This window comes from Gadus morhua, chromosome 13 (assembly GCF_902167405.1).
Source record: "Gadus morhua chromosome 13, gadMor3.0, whole genome shotgun sequence".
In the NCBI taxonomy this organism is placed as follows: Eukaryota; Metazoa; Chordata; class Actinopteri; order Gadiformes; family Gadidae; genus Gadus; species Gadus morhua.
Genome location: NC_044060.1, coordinates 25692846 through 25712025, shown reverse-complemented (window position 1 = coordinate 25712025; position 19180 = coordinate 25692846). Strand labels below are relative to the sequence as shown.

The following is a 19180-nucleotide window of genomic DNA, read 5'->3' as shown; positions in this document are numbered from 1 at the left end:
TCAAAGGAGCTGGCAGCGTCCACTCCATTATACGTTCACTTAGTCCCAGGGGTCACACAATCCACACATTTTAAATCAAATTATCTATGAGAAAGAAGCGTTTCCAGGGCCAAATCGCACTCAAGACAGCAAACAGAATAAGAATGTAGTAAGCTAGCGCTTACGTGTTATTGCGATGCACATATATTACAATCATTATTGAGTTTCCGCTTTGGATTAGGGCTGGAATTTGTTGTGGGTTATTCTCGTCTATGATTTAAAAATAGTTAAAGAATTACACGTTGCTAGTTGCTTCTATTTTTGCTATCAAAAAAGTGCATGAGTTAAAGGCATTATATAGAGCTGAATAAGGAAAATATACCTGATAAAGGAACTCCCAACAAAGTATTACACATCATGCTGACCCTACTATAATATAACTTTCAGAATTGGTATTAGCCCTAGCCCTAACCCTAGTATTATAAGTAGTAGCAGTTGAACGATATTACCTTAATGCTTATAATAAAAGGGCACAGAAAAAATATGCACAAAACAGAATGGAACTTGGTTACAATATCTGCAGCTGTAACTATAGCCCCGCCCAGCGCCCACACACCCAAGTTGAAGTGACCCTCTTCACAAATTTGTTTCCGCTCCTCTATGCTTGTTCTAGCCACTAGCCAGGGTTCAGCGAGTCGAGTTGCCCTAAAAACGTCCCTTCTTCGCAGGTACCTAAAGCTTTTGCAACTTATCAACATATGAATTCTGTCTAATCTGGTTATAGATTTCAACGTCGCTCTCGTGCTGGTCTTTCTGTTTTATCTAATTTCACTCATTACCACGGTTTCGGCTGAATTTGTAGTTGGTGAAAATAAAATCGATATTAGCCTGCATACAATTATCATTCTACTATTAGTAGACTATTATGCATATTATTAACATTCGTGATGCAATGTTAAAATTGTAGCAGAACTATTTACAAATGTGAGTGGAGTAACTGTGTCTTAACCGCCTGATGAGCGTAATCAGATTTGTTAACGTGTAAACCAGGGGTCAGCAACCTTTTCAACATGCAGTGCCAGTTTTACATTTTCTCGTTAATGAGTGTGCCTTAAGCAACAATAGATAAAAAATTAAGCTGAATTATGACACAGCGACCAAAATCATTTCCAGAAGACCTGGAATTGCACTATTCCATATAGTCCATAAATCATGCATTAACATTTTAATGTTTTTTTGGTCGTTATTTTTGCAACATGGGCTTACAAATTATAATTACATATGTCCCATCTTAATACTCCATTTTCAGAAACTCATTCAAAAATATATTTGCACTGTGAGAAATGTAAAAAACGAGAATACATGAGAATTTTGGAACCATCCACATCAATATCTTTAAGACATATACAGCTTTGCAATACCATGTGAAGGCGATGCATACAGGCCACTTGCAACAATATTTACCCTCAACATAGGTTTAAAAACTATTAATTGATCCCATTTCAGGACACTGCTTTCTGTAACTAATTTAAGCATATTTGCACTGGGAGGAAATGGCCAAAACAGAAAAATCGGTAGTAATGATTATGCTGCCGCATAGTGCTGTGAATTTTTTTAATACTAATAAAATAAAATCATTTAATTGTTATTTATTTTTATTTTTTAAGTGTGCCAATGATTATGCTGCCCCGTGCCAGTGGTGGCACGCGTGCCAAGGGTTGCTGACCCCTGGTGTAAACTAATCTCAAATGCTTCGTTGCATTGGGCACACTGCAGCCCCAACCAAGACCAGCATTTTTCCTCTTAAAATCACTGGGTACTCCCTACTGGCGGTACTGAGGAACACAGACAAATCGACACGCACATTTGCACCTCTCTGCATGGAAAAAGTGTAGCAAACATCACCTATCAAAATAATGCCAATTAATGGACTATTTTGAGTGGAAACTGATTTTGCAGATGTAATAGCATACCATTTTATTGTTGTAGCACTAGTTTCCTCCCTCCAATAGAAACTCACCTTTTGCCTGTTCATTTGGTTTCCTTCTTAGTATTTAACAGCAGCCCTGTGCGACATGCGGGTGGCGGTGATAGGAGCTGGGGTGATCGGCTTGTCCACAGCCAAGTGCATCTACGAGCAGTACCACTCGACACAGGGCAACCTGACCATTGAGGTGTATGCGGATCGCTTCACGCCTCTTACCACCAGTGATGGAGCCGCGGGCTTCTGGCAGCCATACCTCTACGACAACGGCCGCACGGAAGAAACGTAGGCCTACGACGTAGTTGTCTTCTTTGTGTATAGGCCTTGTGGTTCTTGAACTAGTTAGAGCCTGGGCGTGCGAGATAAGTTTAAATGGATGATGAGCCTGCAATGATGACAGATGAGACTATCCAATGCTTATTGTTTTTTATTCAATCTATGCAGTTACCTTCACTTAGGCATATTTTCATGTGATTTGACCACAGCTACACCTGCATAGGGACTTGTTGATTTAACAATGTGTTTAAAAACATTTTTGCATCACATTTACCACTTTTGAATATCTTGTGTAATACCATGCATTCAGGAAGTGGAACAAGGAGACCTTTGACTACCTGCTCAGTGTGCTGAGTTCTCCTGAGTCAGTGAAGATGGGGATATTCCTTCAGTCAGGATACAATCTTTGTTCTGATTATGCACCTGTGAGTTCTACTCTCTTGCCTTCTAAATACTAAGCCAATGCTCGTGTCACGACTCAGAACGGGAATCAATTGCAGATCAAAAGGATTTATTCACAAACAGTCCAGCAGGCAAATCAGATTCCAGGTACAGGCGGGGTTCGTAAACAGGTAGGCAGGCAGACAGATACAGACGGACAGGTACAGGCGAGATATCCAAAACCGATAGGCAGAAGACTTAGTCCAAAACAGGCAGGGTTCAAAACCCGGAAGAACAGTAAACTATAACTTCTCTTTAAAGATCTTCACGCTAGTCTCACTCACGTGGCAGTCAGGAAGCAAACAGTACATACCGTGACGATCTGACAAAGTGAACAGAAAGGGCAGTGTTTAAATACTCCACCAATCAATACCAAATGAGAGACGGGTGAACAGAGAAAATGGAGGGAAACAAACAAAGGGAGGAAGTTGCCCAAATAAGGACATGGGTGTTACTCCGGGCACATGACCATCACATGGCTACAAACATAAACAAAGTCCAGAATTATCACACTCCAACAGGTAGGGCGAGACAAAAACAACAGTCCATACGAGAATCCTGAGAGCTCAGTTCTACAATAAAGAAAGAGCAGTCCATAACCATTTATTTATGGTTTGTAAACTATGTGAACAGCCTCAGGTGACACTTCTATATCTTTATGGTGTTCATTGTTCAAATGAGAGTCCTTGGTATAATAAGCAGGTTAAAATTTAACCTGGCTCAAGATAAGGGTTAGGGTTGGAGGGTTAGGTCCTGTTTGAGTGCACAACTTTAAGGCCTGATAAAGGCACGTACACAAACCGACATTTATGTTCCCAGCTGAATAATAGAAGACCAGAACTCAACAGCCAAGAACGGTTGTAAAAGCCTTTCTGATAGCAGCATTTAGCTCTTTCTCTTTCCTAGCTTTTTCCAGCTCTTTTTCTTCTCAGTTGACAGTATTACTATCCATAACATAACATAAGCATATGATTTTCATTGATAACATTTTGATTCTAGAGGTCCTAATTCAATTAGATTTTATATTTTTTACTGTTTACAATTTAATACAATACGATGCACCACACGGCCTGCAAATGGCAATCATAAATCATTAACACATTGCTCCTCAGCTAATAAGAGGCTCCTAATCTTTGTGCTTTCATTGTGCATTATTAATATTACTGAATTTACTTCATGTTTGCAGTGATATATTTTCCTTGGATGTAGGGGTTGTGTGTCCCCCTACCCCCCCTGGGATTTCTGCCTATGCCCTCTACACATTTCCAACTTATAACGAATGATGATATCCTAGATACTACACATATATGGACCTATTTATTAGGGTAACAGGTCCAATAAAACTATGAAACATTACTATTTCAATAAATCGCAATTAATTGTCATCACATTGTGTCTCTGTTGCAGGAGCCCTCCTTTAAAGACATTGTGCTGGGCTTCAGAAACCTCACCAAAAGGGAGCTGGAAATGTTTCCCGGATACAAGTATGTCATGTGGGATTAGAGGTTGGAATATAGACAAAACAAAGGATACTTGAGGTACGATTATAATGTTATTTTTGTATGTTGATATTCTAGTCATGGCTGGTTCAACACTGCTCTTATGATTGAAGGGAAAACGTATTTACCTTGGCTGATGGATTGGTGAGTTTTTATATCTCACTCATTATATATGAAACTATTTACATGCAAGACTCCAAGAATTGTGTCATAACACAATGAGCTAAAACAGAAGGAAGCAACACGACAGTGTGCTATTTAACAATTATTCGCTGAAGGCGATATGAATAGTGGGGAATAGGCCCCCAGACACAGAGCCTGAGGTGAATAATTGTTATAGTATAAATTACAAGTGAACACTCCAAAAATAAAAAAGATATATGTTTTCCGGGATTTTTTTTTTTTTATAAGCGATTTATTTGTTTGAGATCTTGATCATGGGATATTGCCCAATATCCCGAGATAGCGAATTGCACCATCTTAGCAGGTTCACCTGTAGCATATACTAATTATATATATAAATATCATGAACAATATATATATATATATATATATATACATATATTGTAGCAACCCGGGCCCAGGAATGTCTCAGAGGTATAAGGAATCACCACAATTCACGGCTGGTTCAAAGCCCGGGAAGGCATTTATTCGGGATAACTCAAAATACATCCACTTGGGGAAAACGTGAAAGAATACGCTGACTCCGGGAGCCTATGAAAAAAGGGGACAATATTCAGTTCTCTTGGGGAGCAGGGGGTCGATCCCGTCGGCGTTCCTCTTCACGGCTATCGGGCCTTGGCCGGGGTGCGTCCTCCTTGGGGCCTGTCGGGAGCAGCTCGGTTTCCCCCGTTGACACGACAACACATAACCGGCGTTTTCAGAAATCTCCACTTTGGCCAGAGTTTTTAGAAATGATCGTTTTCTGTGACAAAACAGCGTTTTCGTGTAAATGAGAGGCCAAATCGCGTGGAAATATCTGCGTTTTCCTTTCGTGTAAACGGGGCCTTATGCCACGTTACCACTGCAGGGTGCGGAACGGATCGGTTCGCAAAGGTGCGGTAGGGAGGGGGCGGTATAGCCCAGCTCAGTTCCGAGATCGCAACCTCGGAACTGAGGTTCCCTGTTGTTGGGAACACCGCCGACAGTACCCTTTAAGGTAGGCCGGATGTCGATCGCCGCGGCAGCTACGATAACTCGGCATGCAAAAACAGGTGCTCTTCGATCGCAGAGCGTCCAAGACAGTTTGGAATAAGACAGAAAGGACTCTGGGGATAGACGCCCAACAGATTAGGAGGACGATGATGAATAAAAGCGAACTTCAGCGAGTGCTAGCATGAGCGCCCCAAGGCCATTAAATGCGCCAAGAGGGAAATGTGATGATGATGATGATGATGATACGTAAACATCGTAAACAACGTCTTCCTCCCCAAGAATGCAGACGAACGTCTCCACCTCCTTGTTCGCCCAAGCAAGTGTTTTTTACACAACATGTTAATTGTAAAGAATAATACCTCGAGGCTACTGTTTGTTGGTTTTTATCCCTTCGTCGCCCGGAAGTGATGATTCTGTCGACCAATCAACGGAGGGGGTGTGTAGCTAGAATTTGCCGGGACCCTTTCAGGCTTCTCGTCTCTTTTTCAGTACCCCAACGGAGGAGTCCTGAAAACGAGGCCAAAACGGGTACGGCTAAGTCCGGGTCACGCCCACTTTTGGCGGTGGAAACGCAACCCGTACCGCACCTTTGCGAACCGATCCGTTCCGCACCCTGCAGTGGAAACGCGCCATTAGATGTCCCTCGTTCCCCGCCCCAGTTGTTTCCTATCTCTCTGATTAGTGTGCCGGGAGGGACGTCCTCTGGCTCCGCCTGCTGGGTATGGGCGGTACACGCCCTCCACAACCTCTCCCCTGGGCTGTCCAGCCCGAGGGGTTGGGGACGGGTTGCCCACTATAATATATATATATATATATATATATATATATATATATATATATATATATATATATATATATATATATATATATATATATATATTCTTCTATCTTCTTCAGTTTCTTTTGTCTTCTTAATCTCCAGCTCATAATGTATCAGAATTGTAGATTATGCAAAAAAATATATGATTCTGTAGAGTTCAGTGTAATACCCTCTTTAATTTAGAGGCAAAACTAGAATAACTTGGTTTTGCATGAATTACAGGTTACAAAACAGAGGAGTGATGTTCTACCAGAAGAAAATTGAATCTTTTAAAGAGGTTAGTGCAAATGTTTTCATGGAAAATGTAATAAAAAATTAATGTATGTTATGTTTAATAATAATATATATAATTTAATATAATATAAAATCCACCCATTGAGGACTTTGCTTTGTTTTCTATTTGTAATAAAGAGTCAACAATCATTGAACTCAACAGCACAATCCATAGTGAATCACTGGTCATTGAATTTAATTGATGTAATGTAACGGTGCCATGTCATCTAATGCTGGCCTGCAATCGAATATTGCATGTACACCTCAATGGTCAGGTGCCTTCTAATGTAACAGTGTTGTTTAATGTAATGGTTGTTTAATGCAATTTTGCCATATAATGTAGTGGTGCTATTATTGTTTACCTTGCCATAAAAACCATGACCACTCTTGGTAATAATGGGGACCCATTTAAGACTGACATTCTTCTGCTCAAATTATCTGAAATTACATTATAACCTATACGTTATGGTTTGGTTACTTTACAATAGAACCTTTAAAAGCATAATGCATAAGTCCTGTTTGTTGTGTTTTGTTTAGTTAGCAGATGCTGGGGTGGACATTATTATCAATTGCTCAGGGGTGAGGTCAGGGGACCTGCAACCCGACCCTCAACTTACACCAGGCCGGGGCCAAATCATTAAGGTGACTGCTTTCTATCATAGCAATCCTATTTAGAGTCTTTTTAGAGTGACTACATTGGCCATTGGAGGTCACATCTAAGACTCCAGGTAGGTTTTTGACATTGTTTTTGTTGAGATATCAATCAACAAGGATCTCTGCTCAACTGACCACCTCTTGCTGTGTCTGACCTTTTTAAATTGGGCAGTTGGCGGGACAGTTCCGTCAGTTTTATTCAAAAAGAGTTAAACTGCTCCCATAGCTGTATCTTTGTTTTGTCCAACAGCTATGAGTACCCCCAATTTTCTTCGATAGTGCAGTTCGTAAAGGAGCCGGCTTTCTTGGTTCATTGGAGTAGCCAGGGCTATGCACGGAGACCTCTTTAGAATAATTTGCAAACTCCTAATGTCCACTGGTTTAAACCCACCTACCAATTATTATTATGCCTTTTTTCAGTAGTTGCAAATAGGATAGCTTCCAATGGGAAAGGTTTTGGTATTTCCTTATTATTTGGAGGGACCCCCCCCCCCCCCATAGTACTGACAAATAATGTATTGTTACAGCCTGTTAACACCCTGTGTCAACATGCATATTGACGCGTGGACCATGCCGGGAAAAGGCGGGTTTAAGACAGGTATAATTGGGAGTCTGTGTAAAAAGGAATTATGTTATTTATAGAGAAAATATCACCGGATGGAGTGAAATGTTTTATTGAGAAAGGTTCTTGTTCAGATTGTTTTCGTTAATGGAGTTAATAGCTGCACTATGTTACCTGTTACCTGTCCTCCAAGTGCCTCGTGGCACATAGGGCCTTTACAGAACCTTTCCATTTCTCTCAGTCCGATGCTGTAACTCACACCACATCCCTTGTGCCCGAGCCACCATCTCTCCTCTCTTTCTCCACGGTCCTTCTCCACATTATCCTAGCTATAATATTTGCAATATACTATTTACATAATGCAGGTCTTACCACAAATGGTTTAATAGTTCTTAACATATTAAAGGGGACATATTATGAAAACAAAACTTTTCCTGGGATTTGGGGTGTTGTTTTGGGTCTATGTTGCTCCTACACGCATAAAAACTTTGAAAAAAGTCTGTACATGATTATTTTGGTGAGATATGCATTTCTGAAAGTACCCTACCTACAGTTACCAAACGAGCAAGTCAGTTTCAGCGCCCCCTGCTACATAGGAAGTAGGGGTGTAACGGTACACTGGAGTCATGGTTCGGTTCATACCTCGGTTCAGACATCACGGTTCGGGATGGTACAATGAAGGGAAAAGAAAAAATGCAGAAGGCAATTATTTTTTATTGTCTCAGGTTGTACCCCCTATCGTCATACAGTCTCTCCCCTGAGCTAGCTGCAATAGCCTGAACTGTGTAATCTAAGATGTAAACAGTGAACAATAAGTACCCCACATCACCTTCAGACTCCATCCGTAACTTGTAAACAAAATGAGACAATCAGTTATAAAACTGAAAATGATTTATGAATGTGCAAAATACACCGGAGGGTGCGGGTTGGTTCGGGGCGGCTTGGTGGAGTAGTGAAGGTGCGGTTTGGGGCAGCTCAATTACGGCTCGCGTTTCCACCCGACAGTACCTTTATGGCGCATTTCCACTTGAGGGTGCGGGTCGGTTCGGTGCGGCTTGGTGGAGTAGTCAAGGTGCGTTTCGGCGCAGCTCAGATACGGCTCGCGTTTTCACCGCCGACAGTACCCTTATGGAAGGGGTACGAATACATACATGTATCGTTACACCCCTAGTAGGAAGGGGGCACAGTTGAATATTACCTCCCACTACCCCACTCCCCTCCAATCAGAGCATAGCTACGATTCTGTGGACCAGCGGACGAGCAGCTCCGGCGGGGGGAGCTCGGCGGCAGCTCAGCTCCGGGAGTACAATCCCTTTCTCTGCCAGACTGTCGCCGAGCTCCAGCCGCCGGAATTGAGGGACCGGAGGAGGAGACATGGAGGAGAAAGGGATTGTACTCCCGGAGCTGAGCTGACCGACTGCCGCCGAGCTACCCCCGCCGGACTTTTCAGCTCCCGGAGGACACCCGCCGGAGCAGCAGTAAAGCTTCGGCGGCAGTTCAGCTCCCGGAGTAAACCTGCTGGAGCTGCCGGACTGGCGGTGGGACGGCTTCGACGGAGGCCGGACTGCCACCGAAGTCCGGCAGCTCCGCCGGTGCCGGCAGCTCCGGCGCGGGTAGCTCGGCGGCAGTGAGGCAGCTCATCTCCTCCATGTCGCGGTTCATGGACTTCAGAGAGCCGAGGCCAAAGTTCCTTTCCCCCCAATTCTTCTCAACCATGGACGAGATATCTTCCACTACGAGTCCTTGTTGTGAAAGTGCCAGAGACGTCAGACGCAGTATTTATGATTCATTATCATCCGAGGCGCACATAGCTTTTGGCCGATTTATTAGATATAATATTATATAAATACCAATATGTAATATTATTATTATATATTATGATATAGATATAGAGCCCCAGGAGGCCACAAACAACAATCCCTTCTCCTCCATGCTGTGGTTCAGTCTGACAGCTCATTGGTCAATGGGCAGCAGCTCATTCGCATTAAAGCTACAGACACCATAAACAGCACATTCTGAAGGAGCTGAAACAGAGAGGAATAGCGGCAGACAAGATTTTTTTTTCCTAAAAGCTATTTCCAGCAAACAGCTTCAAAAACATGTTTTCTGGAACTCAAATATTATGTACTTGTTGTGAAAACGCCATAATATGTCTCCTTTAACAACCTGTCCATTGGTTTTTAATATGGGTTTTCACTCTTTTTTGCAACAGGTTGATGCACCATGGCTAAAGCATTGGATTCTTACCCACAATAAAAGATCTAGCACCTACAATTCCCCTTACATCATTCCAGGGTAACTCGGTATACTTTTTGACCATTTTAATTTAATTTCATAATCAACTATAAGTCATTACATGATTTTGAGAGTTCTTCTACACTAGGTCTATTGGAGGTTTTCTTGCTTATCACACATATTCTGTGGTGGCCTGCTATCAAAGTGCATTGTTGGTAATGGAATTGGAAAATTATATATATTATATATTTGTCCGCCTTTGGGGGTCTGTCACACCAAAATTGTACCGGGGTGAAAATTGTACCGCCAACGCAATCCGCGTTCGAAACATAACGTCATCGTTCGACGCGATTGTTCGTTGCCAGGCGGGTTTCAAAAAACATTTGCGCTCATGTTGCCAAAGACAAAATAACACTTGTTTTTACTTTAAAATGTATTTATATTAATTTTTTTGTATTGAATTTAGCTAGTAAACTGTGTGTTTAAACTGTATCATAGTCTAGCTAGCTTGTGCTAATACACTCAGTTTACTAGCTAAATGCGATTAAAAAGAATAAAGTATAAAGTTATGTATAGTTAGCATCGCTAATAAATGTCATTTGTAAAATAAGTGTTATCTGTTTGAGGTTCTATTTCATGTAAGCTACGCCGTCTAGGCTTCGCCTTACGGGCTTGTCCCGTGCGCGTGCTTGCGTGTGCTTGCGCGTGCTTGCGCGCACTGAAAATGTTCAACTATGCACCAATCAACGATGCACCAATCACATTTCCCACGGCACCGTGTATATAAGGCGGCGCAAAACCACCGCCCATCCTCCCTTTTCTTTCAGCGATTTGTACTGATCAATGAAAACAAAGATATGACTTCCAACAATAAGATGACCGTGGCAGCGGCATGGGCGAGGCCAAGGACCAACGGCCCTTTTCAGGGCCACTGGAGAGCGCTCCTGTAAGAGCTGGCGGGCCCTTTTCAGGGCCTCAGTGCGCCTCCTGTCCCGCTTCCCTGGCGCCGGGTGACGGGCACCTGGCGTGTTTCAGGTGCCTCTGCGCTGAACAAGCCATGGCTGCCTTGGTTGCTACCGCCTCCTGCGCCGCCTGCCGCGTGCTGCCTGAAGAGGGGCTCCTCTCCAGGCACCTCTTTTTCTCCCCGTCGGTGGATCTCGCTGAGGCCATCGACATCTTCGGGGCCGGAGTTCCGGACGCCCAGGACGCCGATGAGCACTTTGAGGTCGTCCCGAGGGAGAGACCGTGCCGGATGGGCGGATAGGGCGGCGGCCAGCAAGGCCGCCGCCCTATGCCAGCCCCGCCTCTCGCCCCCATGTCGGATGACATGCAGGGCGAGTGTTTTCGCACCGTCTTCCTCCTGGGGGGCTACCCAGTGTCCCCTGTTCCCACCGGTTCAGCACCTTTTCACTGCTGCGGGTGGGGACCCCTCTACTCTGAAGGCCCCGGTGAGGCCCTTCGCTGACTTCACCAGCGTGGAAGGGTGGGATGATACTCAGGCGAGGGGGATCCCTCGCCTGGAGTCTTCCCTAGCAGCGCTTCTCTGTCCTAACGAGAAGCCGCTGCCCCCCGACCGCCTCCAGAAGCAAATTACCGGCACGACGGACAGGGTGTTCGTCTGTGCCTCGCAGTCTGTGGCGGCGGACAACATTGCCCTGCTCTCCTCTGCCCTGGTCTCCTTGTCGGCTGGCAGGGAGGCTTACGGCCCGGAGGAGGCCGCGAGATGGCTGACGGTTTCCCGCTTCTCCAGCTCCATCCTTCAGCTGTGCCGGCCGGTAGCCGTTTCGGCCGGCCGGCATATGGCGTGGGCCACCATGATCCAGAGGGCCATATGGCTCTCTCACACTGCTGTTCCGGAACGAGAGCGGGCCAGCCTCGTTCAGGGTCCATTAGCTCCGGATGGACTATTTGGGCCCCGGTTCTCGGAGGTGCTCGCTCACCAGCAGTCCGTCCGTGAGAAATGTTCCCGGTTCGGGGCGATTCTCACAGGCTCTTCCCACCAGCGGGCCGGGAGGAGGCGGGGTCCAGGCTGGTTCCAGCGCTCCAGGGGGCCGCCTCCGCCTCCAACCCCAATGCAGCAGTCGCAGCAGCAGCAGCAACAGCAACAGCAGCCGCCGCCGCAGCCGGGGAGAGCAGCACCGCAGGGACAGAAGTTCCGCAAACTTGCTCCCACTTTTTCTTATCCAAACAATAAAGAAAAGAAAGACCGTTCGACCGAACGGCAGTACATACTCCCTAAAGATCGATATTCCTTTAGATTACCTCTTTCCCTCCTTCAGCCAGATGGCTGTAGGGTGGCGGCCGGACAGCGTGTTTACATAACCTCTGGTTCACCTGCTTCTAAGAAACCTCCTTTTGAGCTTCGTGGGTGGGCTGGAGACTCATTACACAAGCCTGTGGATACGGACGCTTGTACTAGTTTCCTAGTTTCCCACATTATCCCCTCTACCTCCCTTCTACAGTCTGTGGAAGGTGAGGAGACGGGTCTGCGTGCTGTGGTTACAGCCAGCGGACAACGCACGGTCATGAGCGCTACGGCTAGGCGGCTCGTTGCCTGTTCAGTGGACACGAGCGCGGCGTCTAGACAGCTCGCTGTTTGTACAGCGACTAGCTCTGTAACGTCTACCACGCTCGCTGAGCCTCCTCCCTTTCATGGGATGCCCCCCTAGGTACATACAGGTTATTCCTGGACAGCGTTCCTCAGCTGTCAGCTCGTCCTCTCTCTGACACTATGCATGTTGGCTAGAGCGGTGCGTTCTACCATCGTGGTTGGACAACACGTTGAGATGGGGTGATCCCATACAGTTCAAGTGCCGTCCCCCACCCTTTATGGGGTTGGTGGAGACCAGGCTACGGGATCCAGCGGCAAGCACGGCTCTGGCAGCAGAGGTGGTCCGTCTCTTGGAGAAGGGGGCCATCACTGTCGTTCCCCCCCACGAGTCACACCTAGGGTTTTACTCCCGCTACTTCCTGGTTTCCGAGAAGTCAGGGGAGATGAGACCTATTCTGGATTTTCGCGTGTTCAACAGATTCGTTGCCGCGAGGAAATTCAGAATGTTCACTATCAGTGCTCTGCTCCAATATGTGAGAGGGGGCGACTGGTTCGCATCCCTGGATCGCAAAGATGCTTACTTCCACGTCCCTGTTCGGCAGGCGCACAGGAAGTTTCTCAGTTTTGCCTTTATGGGGGTGGCGTACGAGTACCACTGCCTGCCATTCGGCTACTCCCTGGCCCCGCGCACCTTCTCGAAGTGTGTGGAGACAGCGTTGGGACCGCTCAGGCATCAGGGAAAGAGGGTTCTCTTCTACCTCGACGACCTACTTATTCTGAGCAACTCAGAGGAAGCTGCGAGAAGGGACACCATGACGGTGATAAACCATCTCTCTTTCCTGGGTTTTGCCATCAACTGGGAGAAGAGCCTCCCGCTCCCTGGCCGGCAGATAGTCTACTTGGGGCTTTGCCTAGACTCAGCCGCCATAACAGCGATGCTCTCGCTTCCTCGGCGAAACATCATCCTGTTGGCGCTCTCCCGCTTTCGCGTTCTCAGAAACGTGACCGCGCTGTCCACCATGCGCCTGTTAGGGCTGATGGCAGCCGCCCATCCCGTGGTTCCCCTGGGTTTGCTCTTTATGCGCAGACTCCAGCGGTGGTTTGCTCGCCAACGGTTGGACCCCGTACGACACAAGCTCAAGGTGCTCCTCCTACCCCGTTCAGTGTCACCAGTCCTGGAATATTGGGGAAACCCCCCCGCCCTTCTCAGGGGTGTTCCCCTGAGCAGAGTGACGTCCTACGTAGTGGTCTTCACCGACGCCTCGTTGATGGGTTGGGGAGGAACGTGCCTCTCTCACTCAGGCGATTGGTGCAAGCCCCCTGCAGCACACATAAATGTGCTGGAACTCGTCGCTGTGAGGAAAGTGCTGTTGCATTTCTTTCACCTGGTGCGTGGCCGCCACGTTCAGGACAGACAGTGTGTCGGCGGCGGCGTACATAAACAAACAGGGGGGAGCGCGCTCCTCTGCTCTCCACCAAAGGGCGGTCGAGCTCTGGCTTTGGGCTCATCAGTATCTCCTCAGTCTGAGAGCCCTGCATATCGCGGGCGCCCAGAACTTCGGGGCGGACCTTGTGTCTCGCGGCGGTTGCATCCCGACATTGCCAGACTGATCTGGCAGAGGTTCGGGACGGCTCAGGTGGACCTGTTCGCGAGCAGGGAGAACACACACTGCAGGCGGTGGTTCTCTCTCAACCCTCAGGATCTTCCCCCATTGGGGGTGGATGCGTTGGCGCACACACCTTGGCCGCGGGTTCTCTTGTATGCGTTTCCTCCGCTCCAGCTGATCCTTCCTCTTCTGGAACGGTCTATGCGGGCTGTGATGGTGGACCGATCTTCAACCATCCACTGGTCAAGAGGTTCTTGCGTGGGGCTAGACGGGTTAGGCCTGTTTCGCGCGTGCTTACACCACGCTGGGATCTCCCCACTGTGTTGCGCGGGTTGTCCAGGGACCATTTCGAGCCTCTGTCTCAGGCCCCTTTGGATGCCCTGTCCTTTAAAACTGCACTCTTATTGGCTTTGGTTTCTGCCAAGCGGGCCTGTTAGCTGACCGCTCCGTCTGTCAGCCCGAGCTGCTGGTTGCTTAACGAGGACAGCTCCTATGCGCTGCTCAGACCTAATCCTGCGTTCCTCCCTAAGAACATTAATAGTTCTTTCCGGTCGAGCGATATTGTGCTTAAGGCTTTTCACCCCCCGCCTCATTCTAGTGAGGCGGAGGCAGAGTTGCATCTCCTGTGCCCTGTGCGGGCGCTGGCTATGTACGTGAAACGCTCGGCCGCGTTCCGTTCCACACAACAGTTGTTTGTGTGTTATAGCGACGCTAGCAGGGGCCGCACTCTCTCTAAACAGCGGTTTTCTCGCAGGATATGTGAGGGTGTTTGCTTAGCCTACGCTCAGCAGGGCTTAGCGCCACCATTGGGCGTTAAAGCTCACTCAACACGGGGCGTGGCCGCTTCAACGGCTCTACTCAGAGGCGTTCCGGTGTAAGACATTTGCGCGGCTGCGTCTTGTTCTTCCCCCGGCCCCTTTGTCCGTTTCTACATGTTAGACATGTCCAGGGGCTCACTCTGCAACACTGTGTTGGAGTCCGGTGCCCCTTTTACGGCTTAAGAATGAAGGCATGTTCTTTTAAGCGGCATCGTTGAAATTCCTCTCACCGGATGGCGAGTTGGACTTGACTGCCAGTATTTGTCTCCCGCCGTTTTTCAAATAAGAAACGGACGAGAGAAGCTCCTTATTGGAGAGTCGAACTCCGTAGCTCCGCCCCCGGTGGTAGCGGACCTAATGGAAACCGTATTACTCTGGTTTTTCCCGTCACTTTCCATGGATTCCATGAAGGACGGAAGAGGCCGGAGTCTTTGCAGTAGAGCTTTGACTTTTGCCCAAAATCATATTCGAAGTTTGTTTGTTTATTAATGTTAATATTCGAATATATTCAAATATGTATTAATAATATTTGGACCATTAAATGCCTTCAGTAAGACCTGGATTGGGCTTCGCGAGGTTTGTTTACCGGCGTTGCTATGGTTACCGGTATTGCGTGTTCGAACGGTTTATTTGGTTTCTAATAAATCGCTGTCTAATCAATACTTAATTTACTGCCTCTTCCGTGGTCATTACAATATTATGAATAGACTGCATCAGGTTCTCCGAGGTCTCACCCTCTTGGCCTGCCCATAAAAGGTTTGAATATTAAGGGCTGCCTAATATTCGTTCGAATTTTTATTTATTTTTTGATATTCAAATTATATTAGAATAACGAAGTTCGGAGTCAAAGCCCTACTTTGCAGACTCACTTTTTTCTCTTGATCATCGCCTTGCTTGATCTAGGAGGAATTTGTTTTTTTATTAAGCTGTTTTGTTTTGCACATCCTCTGCCTTTTTGAGTCTTATGTGCCCTGGTGACTTAAGTTTTCTTGACTGGGGTCCAGCAGGAGTACATTGATTGGGCTCCGCTCGCAGCTTCACCTTAGCCCATAAGGCGAAGCCTAGACGGCGTAGCCTACATGAAATACAACGATAGTTATGATATTATAACTCTAGTACTATGATTGTAGGTGTAGCCGTCTAGTTTCCCACCTGCTGTACCCTCCAAATGCTGAAAGAATAGCGTGGAGGATGGGCGGCAGTTTTGCGCCGCATTATATACACGGTGCCGTTGGAAATGTTGATTGGTGCATAGTTGACCATTTTCAGTGCGCGAGCACGCGCATAGGGCAAGCCCATAAGGCGAAGCCTAGACGGCTACGCCTACAATCATAGAACTAGAGTTATAATATCATAACTATCGTTATTTCGTCTTGTGACGCTCAATGAATGAGCGCGAATGTTCGCGAATGTTCATGAACCATCCTACGTCATCGTTCGACGCGAAACGTCTGTTGCCAGGCAGGTTAGGAATTTTTGAACGCAGATTACGTAGGCGGTACAATTTTCGCCCCCGGTAAAATCTTGGTGTGACGGGTCCTCTTCCTTTTACCTAGCTCTTCGAGCAGTTGGCAGTCTCAGCCCCATTGACAGCCCAGGCAGTAGTATTTTGTAGGAAGAAAGCAACACAACCGGAAGACACCCATGGGCAGAAGAATCAACATCCACCTTGAAATATCCCAGCTGGGCTTGAACCTAGGACCACGGCACCACGGTGTCTTGCAGTTAGGATGATGTTGCGTTTCTAATAGAAAAACACAGATCCATCCTCCCCGTCTGTAGGAGCCATCTGGTGACCGTGGGCGGGGTGTTTCAGGTGGGAAACTGGAGTGAAGCCAACAACTCCATCGACCACAAGAAGATCTGGGAGGAGGCCTGCCACTTGGAGCCAAGCCTCAAGGTGGGAGGTTGTTATTCTAACCGAGCACTCTGACCCCTCCATCTAAAGGAGTACTAAACCCTCTGACCCCATGTTTAAATTACAACCCAACCCTCTGGCCCGCCTTAAAATAAGAACTTCACCCCCTGACCCCCCTTTAATGTTTACTAGCCCCCTGACCCCACCTTTAAAGGAGCACTAAACCCCCTGACCCAAATTTGAAAAGAGAACTCATCCCCCTGACCCCACCTCTTAAAGGAGAATTTATCCCCCTGCCCCCCCATTAAATGAGAAATAAACCCCCTGACCCCACCTTTAAAGGAGGACATCTTACTTAATCAGCAGCAAAACCATATCAGCCAAACATATGTTATAGCATTTAACCTAGCGAGGTAGTCACCTAATGCAAACCAATCTACAGGTGTTGTTGGGGTTTTTGATAGATAAAAAAAACCCTGTTAAATAAAATTATACAATTACGACTTGATCTTCCATCAGAATTGTCATTAATCTATCTCTTTGCATCTGCTTAAATCCTTATAATTCCTCGACAATACTGTGTGTGTGTGTGTGTGTGTGTGTGTGTGTGTGTGTGTGTGTGTGTGTGTGTGTGTGTGTGTGTGTGTGTGTGTGTGTGTGTGTCTTAGCATGCTAGGATAGTAGAGGACTGGGCAGGCCTGCGACCAGTGCGGACTACAGTGAGACTAGAGAAAGAGAAGATCTCATGCGGTCAGAACGACATTGAGGTAAGGAACTCAAACAATCCTCAATATAATCGTTCGGTGTTGGTTGTATGTGATTGTTTGTCATATTATCTTACCGACTTAGTGATTAACCGGACGAACTTGCAGATATTGTACTAAATACAAGTCATCTTCTTAATACAACACAGTTTCCTTATCTTGTTTCTGATTGGTTGAAAACAGTGGTCAAAATTAATATTAGTCTTTTATTTGAAAGTGTGTTGGAGAGACACCATAACGGCTCTCTTTCAGGTTATACTTAACTAAACTAGTGTGTAGTTATGTATTACTATAACAGCCCAGTTTCAGGGGAAACTACTTCACTGCAGTAGTAGTGAGTGACCGTAAGGGCTCTGGTTCAGATGATACATACACTATACTATTGTGGAAGTGAATGACTGTTAGGGCTCTGGTTCAGGTGATACATACACTACACTAGTGTAGTCGTGAGTGACCATCAGGGCTCTGGTTAAGGTGATACATACACTACACTAGAGTATTAGTGAGTGACACTAAGCGCTCCGGTTCAGGTGATACATACACTTCACTAGTGTGGTAGTGAGTGACTGTAAGCGCTCCTGTTCAGATGATACATACACTACACTAGAGTAGTAGTGAATGCCCGTAACTGCTGTTTCAGGTGATCCACAACTATGGCCACGGAGGGTTCGGTCTCACCATCCACTGGGGCTGTGCCATGGAGGCTAGCCGGCTCTTTGGCCAGATCATAGAAAACAGCGCCAAGACTCCCAAAGCTCGTCTGTAGATCTGGACTTACAGTCATGGGACAGCCCCTCCAGGGGTACACGCCACGCAGGACCTCCAAACGTCCAGAGGACTAAGGAATGAACGGTTTAGAATGGCTATATGGAAACCTTGCGGTTCAATGGCTGCTTGGTTGGAAGGCGTGGAATGAATAATTAATTAATTCACTTATTATTATGACAACTTGTATTAATTATATGATATGTCACGTTTTACGGTTATCAAGTTCTCTCAACCCGATATAGAAAAATGTAAATCCATGTGACACACAGTACATAACTCAAATATAAAATACATAGTATAGAACTGACAAGAATGCTACAAATTGTTTAATTTGTTAACACATGCTCACACATATATCAATTAAAATAATTGTATACTTTAATTTAATTATTAATGCAACTATAATTTTAATGTTGTCTGGATAGAGTCAGTCAACCACTCTTTGAACATTTGTTTTGGATGTTGGATAATCATGAGTTAAATCATAATCATTTGTTGATCAGTTCTAATTCTCAAAGGGAGCTGATGGTATAGTTACCACAAAAAGTTTGAAATAACCTTGCTATCCTTTTGATATTTTGATAGAATAGATAGATATAATACATTTGATCAATGTAGACCAAAAAACATCCAATAAAAATTATTGAAATCTCTGTCTTGTTTTAAAAGAAAATGGATTGAGACTGAATATAGCACACATTGAAGGAGGTGACTATGAGACTGAATATAGCACACATTGAAGGAGGTGACTATGAGACTGAATATAGCACACATTGAAGGAGGTGACCATGAGACTGAATATAGCACACATTGAAGGAGGTGACTATGAGACTGAATATAGCACTCAGTGGCAGACGGAGGAGGCTATGAGACTGAATATAGCACTCATTGGCAGACGGAGGAGGCTATGAGACTGAATATAGCACTCATTGGCAG

The 19180-nt window shown here is 46.0% G+C and overlaps 2 protein-coding genes across 5 annotated transcripts in view; one reads left to right on the top strand and one right to left on the bottom strand.

Moving 5' to 3' along the window:
• Positions 1-584, bottom strand: part of LOC115557690 (protein phosphatase Slingshot homolog 1) — a 99553-nt gene extending 98969 nt beyond the window's left edge. The window contains exon 1 of one of the 3 annotated variants that reach the window (XM_030375692.1): positions 489-584. The gene's annotated coding sequence lies outside the window, so the exon portion shown is untranslated. Of the gene's footprint in view, positions 1-361 lie in introns of all 3 variants that reach the window. The other 2 variants (XM_030375691.1, XM_030375693.1) reach the window with 2 other exon arrangements.
• Positions 576-18897, top strand: LOC115557692 (D-amino-acid oxidase). Of its 2 annotated transcripts, none has more exons than XM_030375698.1 (11): positions 576-707; positions 2031-2248; positions 2550-2664; positions 4088-4164; positions 4258-4323; positions 6377-6431; positions 6965-7069; positions 9856-9938; positions 16637-16754; positions 17389-17479; positions 18117-18897. In XM_030375698.1, exons 2-10 carry the CDS (start codon positions 2055-2057, stop codon positions 17476-17478), a joined length of 903 nt encoding a protein of 300 aa, XP_030231558.1. In that variant the 5' UTR covers positions 576-707; positions 2031-2054; the 3' UTR covers position 17479; positions 18117-18897. The 2 variants fall into 2 exon arrangements, with proteins under 2 accessions (XP_030231558.1, XP_030231557.1); XM_030375697.1 differs by having other exon boundaries at positions 17381-17479.
• Positions 18898-19180: the final 283 nt, after the last annotated feature.

Excerpts from the sequence above, each read along its gene's own strand:
- LOC115557692 (XM_030375697.1), top strand. The coding sequence starts at position 2,055 with ATGCGGGTGGCGGTGATAGGAGCTGGGGTGATCGGCTTGTCCACAGCC. Across the intron at positions 4,324-6,376 it reads TTACCTTGGCTGATGGATTG|GTTACAAAACAGAGGAGTGA; the intron begins GTGAGTTTTTAT and ends CATGAATTACAG. Across the intron at positions 6,432-6,964 it reads AAATTGAATCTTTTAAAGAG|TTAGCAGATGCTGGGGTGGA; the intron begins GTTAGTGCAAAT and ends TGTTTTGTTTAG.